This window comes from Neolamprologus brichardi, chromosome 18, assembly GCF_056152115.1.
Source record: "Neolamprologus brichardi isolate AB-2024 chromosome 18, ASM5615211v1, whole genome shotgun sequence".
Taxonomy (NCBI): Eukaryota; Metazoa; Chordata; class Actinopteri; order Cichliformes; family Cichlidae; genus Neolamprologus; species Neolamprologus brichardi.
Window position 1 is genome coordinate 9,165,595 of NC_142121.1, and position 13,702 is coordinate 9,179,296.

The 13,702-nt window shown below is 38.2% G+C and overlaps 1 protein-coding gene across 1 annotated transcript in view; it reads left to right on the forward strand.

Annotated features, from left to right (window-relative positions):
* The first annotated feature begins 793 nt into the window (after positions 1 to 793).
* Positions 794 to 13,702, forward strand: part of slco5a1b (solute carrier organic anion transporter family member 5A1b) — a 229,706-nt gene continuing 216,797 nt past the window's right edge. Inside the window, exon 1 of the mRNA XM_087831471.1 lies at positions 794 to 1,054. Within this exon, the coding sequence (XP_087687597.1) occupies positions 967 to 1,054 (88 nt within the window). The 5' untranslated portion in view covers positions 794 to 966. The remainder of the gene's footprint in view (positions 1,055 to 13,702) is intronic.

Sequence of the window (13,702 nt, forward strand, 5' to 3'; positions counted from 1 at the left end):
TCTACTCAAAAACGGGATTATTTCCGACAGCACCTGAAGGCAGCGGTAGTGCTGAATCAGAGTTCCTTGTTAAATCGTCAAGTCAGAAAAAGACTGAATCTGGATATAGAGCGATGTAACCTTCAAAATAAAAGCTTTAAAGACGGCTGTGACGTAAAATTTGAACCTTGCAGTGACGGTTAAATACGTTTATGCTTATACATATAAAGGAAAAACATAAAAAAATATATATATATATAAAAAAAAGTATTTTTGATCAATTTGATCAATTTAAATGTTTTTTCCTAAATGGGTGGATGTGCATATAAAAAATGGCAAAATGAAAGGCACTTCTTTACACATATGCAGGTGTTACATTCTGTAATATAATCTATATATGGTTAAAATACATCAAATGCAGTAAGTATACACGTTTCATGACACATTGCCTGTAATTTTTATTGGCTTAAACCCTAGCATAATTAAACATTTCATTCACAAAACAATATGTGCAGTTTACTGACATTTTGTGTAAATTTAAGTATGTAACAATTTGATTACATACTTAAATTTACACAAAATGTCATTAAACTGCACTGTCGGTTCAGTCTTACTTGTAAAGTGTTAATGAAAGCTTATTTTTAAAAAGAACACTATGCAAATTAAGGTGGCACCCCATGCCACCGCAGTAGATCCGCCCTGTGTGTGTTTCTAAAGTTTTAATAATAATAATTATTATTTTAATTTGAGCTTTTAGTTTGGAAAATGTCTATCGGAAGTACAGTATGTGAGTGCTTGTGTTTTGATGCTGCGAGAGCTCGAGCCTCCAGCAGCAGAAACGCCCAGCATCCTCTCTCCTCTCCTCCAACATCCATCCACCGTCTCCTCCGCTCCTCCGGCTGCGAAGGGGCCGCTCTGACTGGGAAAGAAGAAGAACCAAACCAAAAAATGTCCTTTTAACACTTGAGAGAATAACCCAGAAGAGACATGGATCCTTTGCATTTCTCTTTCCTCCACCATCTCCTCCTCCTCGCCTCCCTGAGCTCCTTCCCCGCTTCTGCTGACAGGCGATTCGGTGAGTAAATTAACGGGTGATTATTTCCTCCGTGATGAACAGAGCGGAGCTCCGTCCGCGCCCTGTGGAGTTATCCTCAGAGCCATTTTGGAGAGAGACCTGGGGGGCAGACTGTTTCTGTTGTGGTCTGTGTAAATATTGTATCAGCGGACTGCCACGAACCGGCAGGCTGATTCATCGCAGCTTCACCTGAGCGCAGGAAAAACAAACACGGCGATCCTGCGATTCATTTCCAGCGCAATAATCCGCTGTCAGTGTGCCAGAGCTCCCAGGAACATCACAGGAAATCTGCTAGAGCAACACAACATGACACAGTGAAGCGTACACAGCTAAATTAGCTTTTTTACACTGTGAAAACAGGCCTAAATCTGTCAGTCCTGAAGTCTTTGTGACAGCAATGGAACTATTAAATAATCTGAGGAATGCACAAACCAGAAACACCTGCAAAATATGCTAATTAATCGTGGTTAGCACATATATTTACATTTTTAAAAAATGAAAGAAATATATAAAAAAAATAAAATATTGAAAAAATATTGAAAATTGGTCTCGGGCATCATACATAAAATACCTAAAATAAAAACTATAACAGTCACAAATTAAATATTTAAATTAATGTAGAGAAAATACCAGATCTTATTAAAATATTTTTTAAGAATATATTTATTTTTAAAAAAGACTAAAGCTAATGATTCAACACTCAAAATGTAGAAATTTGAAAGAGGGATCCTACACACGGCCCTTCTGGGTTGTTTACACCCGCTTGTAAACAAAAGCAGCCATCAGTGATAACATCACTGCAAAGCAATGAAAAATGGGATCGTACATGCACTCTCAAATTTCCAGCTCTGCGCTCCTGACAGAGGCAGCTATTGATCGGAAATTTAAACATGTGCATGTGTCTGGAGAAGAGTGCACGCACTCGCTTGCACTGTAGTCTATAAATAGAGTCAAATAGCTCATATTCCCCCAATGACTTGAGACCTGGAGCCTGCAAGCATGACTGATACAGAGATTTGCTGTATGCGATGGTGAGTGCGGGACGAACGGCAGGAAGAAGCTGGTGCTGAGAGGGAGGTGTGTGTATCTATGTATCCAAGACCCTCCTCCTCTTCCTCCTTCTCCTCTTTCCTTGTGATTACATAACCAGCATATAGAGAGTATGGCAAACACAGGACACGTGGAGCTGTGGAGACGAGCAGCAGAGACAAAGTCTCCATTTCAGCATTCATGTTTTTGAAGGAGCAGGAATAAACAAATCTGAAAAACATCAGACGAGAGGGTTTTACTCATATTAGCAGCACCTGTTATTACTGCTGTCACGTTTGTAGGGACCTGTGGTGCTGTTTTGACATTTCTTCCTTAAAATGCTGTACTGTACCTTTACATGATTTATGTCCTGCGTCTGGTTTTGCGCTATTTGACTGATCAGTGAGCAGTCGGTGGCATTAACAAGCCGACAGGTGTAGCAATGTTCCACATGGGGCAAACAAGAAATAATCATCGCTTTGCGTCATCAGTGTCAGCTGGTGGTTCTTGCTCATAATTATCATCTGTAAATTAAGGTCCATCGCATTGTTAGTAGGAAGTTGGGTGCATGCTATGGGTCTCCCTTTTTTCAGTCTTTTTCAGTCATTGTCTTGGAGAAATATGATTCCTGGGCTTGTTTGTGTAAAGTTGCAGTTGCCACACAGCGCAGAGCAATTTCCTGCAGCTGGAAGCAAATTAAACATGTAAGATTTCAACTTGCTGTTTTTTTTTCACTACTGGTTTTGATATTGGGAATATGCTCATAAACATGTACCTAGTTTGATATGCAGAGTTGTTGAGCTGCAATATTTTTCACTGGAGTTATGGTTTTTGCATCCCTGAGTGCTTTGCTCCCATTGGTCACTGTCTTATAGCTCTGGCTTTGGTCTCCACCATGTTCTCAGAGAAACGCCTGGCGTTTACGAATGCTCGGTTACGTTCACCGCACAGGCTTCTGTATCTGTATGAGTTTTAGTACTCAATAAGTAGATCTACTCTTTTGTTTTGTTAATATTTTGCATCGAAATATCAAGTAAATCTGGTTTTCTGTATAATTTAATTTAAAAAAAAAGACATTTGTTACATGTATTAAACCTCAAGGGAGACAAAGTGAAAGTAAGTTTCTTTTTCTTTGCTTCTGGCACACTCTGGCAACAATAACCGTCTACTCTTAAACTGCTTCCATCACAATACTGTTTAAGGGACACTGAACGTAATATTGTGTATCAGAGTTGATTTATTTTTCCTTATGTACCTGGACAGTTATTGCACAACTGAATTTATCTTACTCAGGGCCTGGCCATCATACTACAAGGCAATTAAATATAAAAAAAAAATGATCGTTTAGTTAATCAGTTGTTTTACATTTTGTTTCCTTCAATTAAATTTTATTTATATAGCTCCAAATCACAACAACAGTCGCCTCAAAGTGCTTTATATTGTAAGGTAGACCCTATGATAATACATACAGAGAAAAAAACCAACAATCATATGACCCCCTATGAGCAAGCACTTTGGCAACAGTGGGAAGGAAAAACTCCCTTTTAACAGGAAGAAACCTGCAGCAGAACCAGGCTCAGGGAGGGGCGGGGCCATCTGCCGCGACCTATTTCATTGGTTGCTTCCTCCTAAATTTATTGGGATATCTTAGATTCTGGGATCTTACTAATCAGACTCTACGTTTTAGCAAATATATTACATTCGAGAACATGTGTGTTTGTTAAGAATGACGTCTGAGTATACCGCTGCTATATGACAATTTCGGGTGTTGCTTGAAAGCAGCATTAACTTGTTTCATGTTGAATCTATACTCCATCTGTCAGATAAATGTAGGATTGAAGTGAAAAGTCCAAAAATGGAAGTATAGAAAGTGAGTCGCATCTATAAACAGAGACAGTGTTTCCTGGAGTTCAGTTAATAACGTTCTCTTTTTTTTAACCTGCCTCATAAAAGAACTTAAAACTGTAAACATGGATTATATTACCCTGAAAGTGGAGTGGGTTTCATTATCCCTTGTGGGACCTGTATATTTTAATTTCTAATCAAAAGTGACTTTACACTGACCTTGTGCACATAATATTCTTTGGATATTTAAAAAGTTTCTGTAATATGCCTTCAGGGACCGGTAGCACCAGCGTGCAGAGGGGACTCAATACTTTCCCGGTATCTCTCATCTCCTGTGTTGCTGCATTACAGCTGTAATATTTCATGTAACATTTAAGGATTGATGGAGTAAATTCATGAGTAGTCAGCAATGACTTTACAATGATCTTGTTAAAAATTTTAAGGCAGTTTATCATGTTGTAATCTCGTTTGCTCAGAGGAAGATGATCAGTTTGTTTAAAGGCGCGGGCAATCTCTCGCTTTTTCTCACACGTGTGTGTGTTTTCTTTAATGTGTGTGTGTGTGTGAGAAGTCTTGAAATACACAGAGAGCTTTTATAAAAACAGGTTTCCATGGTTGGAAAAGGTCAGACAAAGAGTAGATTAGAAAAGATTTTTGCCACTGAAGGAGTTCGATGGAAAAAAGTGTGGGTGGTGAGAAAATTAAGATTTGGTTTCAGTTATTATTCTCTGAACTTTTGAACCAAAACCTCAACATAATGTCAACAAGCTGTTTAAGCATGATCTTTAGCAGACTCTTTCATGTGGCAAGCAATGAAAACTACAGTATTCTTATTGCCCTTCATGTTATTCATTCATTTGGGGCAGTTTAGCTTGTAATCCTAAACCTGAGTAATATTTAGCTTGGCCCGAGAAAGGCAAAGCTAAACTCCAACAGTAAGTATCAAATACTAAGCTGCATAGTTAATGTTTACACTAATTATTACCACCTTTACAGTGTGTAATGATGTAATGAAGCAGTTAGCTCATTCTGCCTTTTCCGATTGTGTTTTTAATGAATACAAGTGAGTCAAATGACATTTGTGCTTGTCTTCAAACACCTGGCAGGACATACTTACTTATTATTTAAAGTATCAGATATTCAAAGATGATGCCACGTTTTTTTTTCTCCATCAAAATAACCCAAATCTTTACTTTCTTTGCATACACCTCGGTCACACACACTAGAAACTTTAAAAAAATTCTAGTTTTTAAAGTTCAGAGACTGAATAAGTTAAGTGAAATATTTTTGCCTTGCAGAGGCAGCAGCAAGATGCTGCAATCCTACCACAGTATTCTACCAAACATCATCCATCACTGCTAATAGTTTCTCTTATGTCCCCTTAGCTGGAATCATCTGTGCTCAGTGATGAAGTGGAAGCTCTTGTGTGGGAACCGTGCCCAGACATACCGCTTGGATCGCCACTTTTTGGGTTTCACTTTTATCTATTTTGTGTTTTGGCTTTGAAGTAGGGATCGGTTGAACAAGATATAGAATGAGTCTTCGATTTCTTTTGATGGAATGGGACATCTTCCTGTTAAAATATTGTATCATTTCTACTGGATATAAAATGTGGGCCATTTACTTCAATTTTGAACTTGTACCATAGATTGATGATCCCTGAGAAACTTGGTAATCAATAACACAAAACCAAATAAACAAAAACATTTTTTTAATCAGAAAAACTCAGGTATCCATTGTTCCTATTTTGTCCGATCAAAGGCCCAAACCAAAAATAATACAGCTGCTTTTTAGGTAATTAAACAGTTCAAATAATTACTATGTTGTCATAAATGTTATTGGTAGACCAATCAGCTTCTATCATCTTATTAATCTATCATTTATGTTCATGTATCTTGTGCTGGTCACAGTGAGTTTTTGTTGTAAAGGTTCTTTGTGAGTCAGATTTTCCCTCCTGGGATTCCAACTAGTGACTATGCTGACATGTCTTTCTTCTTAATCATTAACCTGGATGTGGAGAAGGTCGTCGCTTGTTCACCTGGTGTGACTGTCACCATGGCAACGCTCATTAACTTTTCATTTGTGCTGATAGGTTGGTTGGGTCGGGCCAGGCCTGCAGAGCTTCTGAGGTGGTTTACTTTAACTATGTTGTAAAACATGAGGAAATGGACAGAGCCAGGTGCATGGGAGCTTTTATGCTGCAGAAGTGGGACAGTGTGATTGGTCAGAAGTACGCTCCAGCTATGGTGACAAATCTGTTAAGATTTCCCCTGGATTTCTGGGAGTTCTTGTATTATTTGTTCTAAATACAGGTGTTAGTAGTTTGGAGTCCTTTTTATGAAACTTTCACTGAGCATAGCAAAAAAAACATACTAAAAAGTTCACATCAGCATCTTTTTAGTTGTTTTATACTATGAAGTAGGCAATAAGTTTAATAAAAATGTTGTAGATATAATGCCATTTAAAGAGGTTGGGGAGGAGATTTCTGTCATTTTCCTGTCGTATTGATCTCTAACCATTGAGTGTATAGAAAAGATGTACCCAGCAGAAAGTAACTATATTTGGACCAGTGCTTGGAGTGCTAAGTTATCAGCTAATGCTAGCAAGCTTGGTTATGAAGCAATATATAAACTATATGTGTCCAATGGAAAGAAACACATGTGTGCTAATAAGTAACCAACTAAAAATACACTGGATGGACTATAATACACAGAACATCATATTATTTGTCAGATTTGAATAAAATGCTCCAGATGACACTGCTGCACTAACAGCCCAAACAGGGTTTAAAGGTTTAATTCAGAGACCGGCAGAGATAAGTCGTAGGAGACGGCTATTAGCTGCCGTCAAAGTAACCACGTTACTAACTATAAGTCTGGCCAGTATAACTATCCATAGAGATCCAAAGCTTTTTTTCTGTACTAGGTTGTAAACATTTATTTCTTCTGTGAAGGTGGGTATTTGAACACACGTGTCTCTTGGATTGGACGCACTTTGGGTGCTGTCCTCAAATGGCTGTTTGAGGAACTTCCCATGTATGTTGGCTCGAAGTTTGCAGCTTGGATTGCAGCTGGTAGTATACTATATACTAATACTAACACTTCAGTTGTAATAAACTATAATTAACCTTCAGTCAGAATTTTTAGTTTTTGAGTTTTCTCAAAGTACAGCATGTTTAGCAGTTGATATGTGAGTTGACTCAGCTTTCTGTGGACTTGCGGTATTTGGCAGATCCATACTGGCTTTATGATAAAGTACTACTTTTTTATTTCACTGTCCTTCTTTCATTATTAAATCTGCTAATGTTGTTTTTTGGATGATGTTTGGGAAGAATCTCTTCTTTCATCTGCAAAATTGACAGACTTGATTAAGAAAAAAAAATGAGTGATTATAAATCTGACATCATCATGTGGTGAAGTCTGGCTGGTGTTTCATTTGCTTCAAGGATTTGCCAGAATGACTTGCCATTAATCAATATATCAAGTAATCTGGAGTCTTCTGGAGTCGGTGCAGAAACTGAAGGTGTGATGAAGAGCCTGCCACACTCACTGCTGCCCTGCTTCTTCTTAATCCCTGCCTGCTACAGATTGCTGTTCCTGGCTGTGTTGACTAATATCTCCCCGTTTTGCTTTTTTGTCAGAGTGCAGGTGAAACTGCATCTATTCTCAGTGTTTATCTCAGTGAATTGTGTCTGCTTGGCCCTGCAGGGTTTGTTGTTCTTCCTGCGTGCAATGATGCTTGGATTCACCAGAGTGCACCCAGTCAGTTCCTGGATATTTATGTCTTCCAACAGTTTCCACACTGAGTAAATGTGTCGTTTTTTTTCCATCACTGATGTACATGCTAAACACAATGGAGAGGAGGGAGTCATCAGTTACATGTATGTTTGCTTAGTGTATAGCAGTGATTAGCGGTTACATGTACCTTCAATATCACACCGCTTACATACATGTGTAATCATATTTATACAAATCGCAGTACAGGTTTTGGCAACTGCTAAATGTAATTTATGTTGTTGAATTTGAAAGTTGTCGCCTGAACATTTGATTGATAGTTCTGGTTTACTACACTTTAAATCTTAAGGAATTTGTACTTACCAGAAAGAATATCAGCAAGTGCTACAAAACAAGAGGTTTAAGAGGAGTATTCTTGAACATATTATTTGCTTATCTCTCAATGATTATTGCTTTTTATGCTAGCTAGTAGGGGTGCAACAATATTCGTATCGATATTGAACCGTTCGGTACAGTGCTTTCGGTTCGGTACGCATATGTATGAACGATACAACATTTTTAATTTATTTTATCAACTTTCCTTCTGATGTTGCTGTCTGTGTTGAGCTCTCAGTGGATCTGCGCTCGACAGTGCAGCCTAGACGAAGTAATTGAACGCAAATTCACTGAACGCAGGGCAAGCTAGCGAGACAGAAGTTAAGCTCCCGTTGCAACATGGCAGATTGAACCTCCCCCACCCTCATTCCGATGTGGCGTTTGGAACTATTTTGGTTTTCATGTGACGTATGACCCTGAAGGTAAGCGCACCATGGACAAAAGTAAAACAGTATGTCAGATGTGCCACGCAATGCTCAATTACATTGGTGGGAACTAGTGCGTTAGAGCAGTTAGCTCATTAAGGTGTTGGCTATCTAGCCCCACGCACGGCGTGATCCGTGGTAGCTCGTTAACGGAGATTTGCCGTGTTGTGGCGTTAATGTCATTTCAGATTAACGCAGACAGCACTAGTGGGAACACAAGAATATGACTGCATATTTACTCCGACATCATCGTAGTGCAAAGACAAGTGGAAGCAGACAAAAACAACAAGCACGCATGCTACAAACTTTACCCGAGTCATTTAGACAGCCGTTAGCACATGATTCTCCTTATGGGGACCTGATATGTTTAATATGCTGCTGAGAATATAGCCCAGAAGAAGCGTATAGTATAGCTTTTATTTTGGAAAGAGCCATTTCTCTGTAATAAACTCTCTTTTCCAAAGATGAGTGATTTCTCGATCAGATAGATTAATTTTTTTTATTACTTTGTTGTTTCAGCAACATTAAATTTAAAAACTGTACTTTTGAGTTAAAATATATATTTATGATTTTAATAAATGACAAATTAAAAAGGCATGAACATCTTTTTGTATCGAAAAAATATCCAACCGTGACACCAAAGTATCAAACCGAACCGAACCTTGAATTTTGTGTATCGTTGCACCCCTACTAGCTAGCCTATGATTTTTTAAAAACATTTCCAGGAACATAGCTTGAAGTAGCTACCAGTGGTTAGCAACATGGCTAATGCTAATAGCAGTGCTACTGTACAAAGCAATACAAAATCCTGTAAATGCCCTTTTAAACTCCAATAACACATTTTTGCAGTGTGCTACAGTCATATGAAAATGCTATGTTGGCAGGCAAGTTTTCTTTTAAGGTAGAGATCAAGTAGAGATAATGAAGCGCTAACGCTAGGCTACGATAGTGCTATACGGTATCATGATTCATCGGGACCATTTAAACTGAATTAAGGCTTAAAGCCGTGCATCATTAGAACTGAGGATACTTTGACTTACTGTATAATGCAGATGGTACCTGTCTGTGTTTTTCATATACAGTCTCTGCTGCAATTTAGCTGAATATGAAAAGAAGTTCTAGCAGATAAAGCTTAACAAGTAAAACTTTGTTCAGTGTTCCCTGAAAGATTTATTTATACCATCCAACAATGTGCCCTGAGCTTTCCTGTGCATTAAAGTTTTAGAACCAACATTTCAGGTGTTTCTATGTTCTGTTTTACCTCCAAGTAAAGGCTTTTTGAATGCCATTCAAGCTCAACCAAAATAACAGTAGAAGACTAAATTATTCAATGTGCCTGCACAAAAAATACACATTTGGTTCTTGGAAAAATTAAAAATCCGTGTTCTGCACGGTGCACTCCAGATGTAATGAAGGCAAGCTAAGAGCGACAGTAAAGCAGTGCTTTGCTGCTTCATTCAACTAGATGGATCAATGCTGTGGCTTTGAACGGTCTGTGGAAGAGATGGATAGAGGTGGATGTGGATGAAAAGGATAATAGGAGGAGAGGGAAGGGGACGGAGGGAGTTGTTTTGTGATTGTAGGAGACCGAGGCAGGGATGATGAAGAGAGATTACTTCCAATTTAAGAAGGGGTGTTTGTGCACACCTCCAAATTGGGAAATGGATTTCCCTGCTTTGCTGCAACAAAATAATAATGATTACAAAAAAAAATCCAATACTGTCTTTCCTTCCAAAACCTTCTTTTTGTGTCTGTCTAAATTGTTAGAAGTCATGTCGGGCATGTTGTGATTGATCATTTCTCTCAGAGCTGAAGCCCAGACAAAATGGGCTGAAAAAAACAAAGAGAGCAAAGGAAGCCATAGTACACTACAGGATGCATGTGCCACTTACACATATATACAGTGTAGGTAGACAACACACAGGCTGCCGTGAAGGAAGCCCCTTTTTTATCAGCTATGGGAAAAACCTAAAAGTGAGTCAGCCTTTAGACAGACTAAAAATAACAGTACTAAGGCGGGGAAAGCTTTTAAAAGGCTGAGTCTTGCAGCCTCCACTTTTATCTGCTGTCCGGAGATGTAAACACTGCTGCACAGATAACATTGTGTGGTGGAAAACGGAACATTAAAGGAGAAGGTTGAAGGAAATGCTGCGAGTCGTCTGCTGTTAAAGAGACAGAGGGCAATAATTGCACATAGTCAATTCGGGAGTTTGAAAAGAACACGCCTCGCTCCAATGCATAAAGTTTAGCTGCTAGTAAAGTGTATTTAAAGGTTTTATGGGTGCATCTGCTTCGAATATATATAGAAAAAATACCATCCATCCATCTACCAATGCAACGCTTTACTCTCTGGCCCCAGCCCCTTTCCCTCAAGATCAACAGGTCTCTTATACAAACAGACATATGGCATTGTGGGACATGTAGTGTTTTTTTTTCTTCTTCTTTTTTTAAAATGGCCCTGTCAGGAGGCATTACAGGCCACAGCCTGGACACTGGTCTTTGCTCACAGGGTGAAGCTGATTGAAATTCTGTTCCTCCCGTGTGGCCGCCTTGGCTTCGGTCCACCACGCGATGCTGCAACCTATTTCACACTCGGCTGCTAAAGAGGGAAGAAACCAGAGAGAAGAAACTTGGGGTGGCAGCAAAAGTCCAAAAGGAGCATGCACAGTCATCTTCTTTATCATCACCCTCCGACTGACTGGAGAAGCCTTTTACTTGGAAGTGAAATGGGAAAAATGTTTATATTGCCTTACTTTTGATTTTATTTGTTTTATCTTCCCTTTAGTGTCTTCTTTTGGAAGCACAATGAAGTTTATTGTGGACATTTATATTGACTCTGTCATAATTAAAATGTATAGTTTAGACATTAATGAATTAGCAATAATTATCAAAAGAATCATCATCATAGTGTTTGTACCCTGTTTGACAATACTTAAGTACTATCTTTTAAATATACATAAACGAACTCCAGCTTGTAAAGGAGGTTTTTGTAGAACAGTGAAGTTTGGATCAAAGAAAAGGACAAATGACTTATAATTTTGTGCATTTCTGTTTATGTGTGCTTTTACTGCATTGGCAGTGTTTGCGAACATTGTTAGTTCAAACCATGACACAGCCTCCACTGTGCTTTACAGACGGCTGTAGACACTCACCTCTCTCTCCAGCCTCTGTACATTAAGAACAATTTGAACCAAAAATCGTATATTTGAGTTCATCACTCCTTCACGACCCGTTGCCACTGATTTTCAGGCCAGTTCATGTGCAGTTTGGCATAACTCAGCCTCAGTATCTTTTTGAGAGCTAATATTGCATTGAGACCATTTAGGATGAGATTTGCTGAAGCGAGAATGTGCTTCTCAGGTCCTGTTGTAGGTCTTTGCTAATTTTTTCTTAAGGACATTTCTTTTAGATAATGTTAATTGGCTGTAGACAGTTAGACAGTTTAGGCCTGGAACTGTTGTCCTACTTTCCCCAAAAATGTAAGGACACAGTGCACATAATACAGTATAAAGTAGTCAATGTCCAAAGAAAGAGACCCTGGAGAAAGTGTGAACCAAAATATAAAGAATTTAGAGGTTTGGTGCGTTCACATAGTTTTAAACATGTGAGATCTACTCTGACCCCCCCCCCCCCCCCCCCCCCCCAAAAAAAAAAAAAAAGAAAAGAAAAGAAAAACTTTTTTTTTTTAAATAACTAATTCGCTGTAATTTGCTAATCTGCCAGCTTTTTTATATTAGTGTACAAACTTGGACTGTGTACAGCGTTTTGTTTTCCAACATTGTAATTCCCTGCTATTTGTTAGCATCTTTGTATCCATTTACTTGCTTGCATATTTTTTTGTTCTTTTAATGCTTTTTATGCAGAAAATGGTCCAAATGCTGCACGAACGCCTCAAAGCTGCCGTAATGAAACTCGGGCTCTTTGTAAACAGCATTTCTGTCTTACATGTTTTGGCTTTTAACAAGGTTTCCTCTGCTGGAAACTGCTGTGATTTATTCATCTTTTTTTCCGCAGAGATGTGAACAAATACAGCTGCGGGTGATTCTCCTTTTAATTACAAAAAAACAGAAACATAAAAAAATATGCAGAAAACAAGACTCAAGCTTATGGCAAATGGCTTTGCTCTGTTATGTCTCCATCAGACACAAACTGCATCGTGGGTAAAAAGAAACGAGGTTGCTGTGAACTGAAGTGAGCTGGAACTCCGAAAGGGTCCTTGATTTATTTTCACTTCAATACAGCAAATAAGTTGTTGTGCATTTCTTCTCTAAGTAAACTTTTCAAATCTAAACAGATTTTTGTTTACAAAAGTTATATTTCAGACATTTACAGTCTTGTTATGACGCAGCATTTGGCACAGAAAAATTCGGCTTCTGGTATTTATGCTGCTTTTAGATGTTCCCCACACATTTATGCAGCACATTGCAGTGATACATGCCATTTTCCACTTGACAGATACAGTACAGTAATACAGTAAGTTTAGCGTCCCACGTCGTGCATGTTCTCATAATATTTTAGAAGTTTGCTTCAGTTTGAAAATGAGTCAACTGAAAATAATAAAAGTCAACACGAGGGGATTTTTGAACCTTTGTTTTTCTGGTTTGACCTACTGAAATGTGTTATGTAGTGTGTTTATAGCACTTAATATCATGTTAGCTTAATTATGAGCTAGCTAGTTTAGAGAACATTTGTTAGTAGAAAAATCTCTATAGATTTTATCTCATGCCTGACATATTTAAGTTTTTTTAGACTGATGTTGATATTTGGTGATTTAGAAATCAGATTCACAAAGCATATATTATATGCAGATATTTATTAGTCTTTAATAAGATGATATGACAGGTCTGTTTAGAACAATCTTGTTATAATGGTTTAATAAGTGGTGGATTACTGGTTTGTGCTCTACTTTGCTCACATCAGCTGCTTGTTTGTAAAATTTGAAACACGTCTTGCCAACAGGGAGATTGCACAGCGCCCTCCGGTGGACAAATTGCGCAACATCTACACTAATTTTTCAAGGGTGTTTTCCTTTTGTAATGTTCCTTTATAATGCATAATGTTCATTTTGGATAAAAAGTTATTACTTTTTATAGCAAAACTGAGTTGTAAATGAACACAGATATACAGTCACACACTTCTTGTCAAATCTGTAATTAAGTTTTTTAGGCTATTCTTAATGTAAAACGAACGCTTCTTGTATATGCATTGGGAATAATTTGGGGAATTGTGGTTTGTTGAAC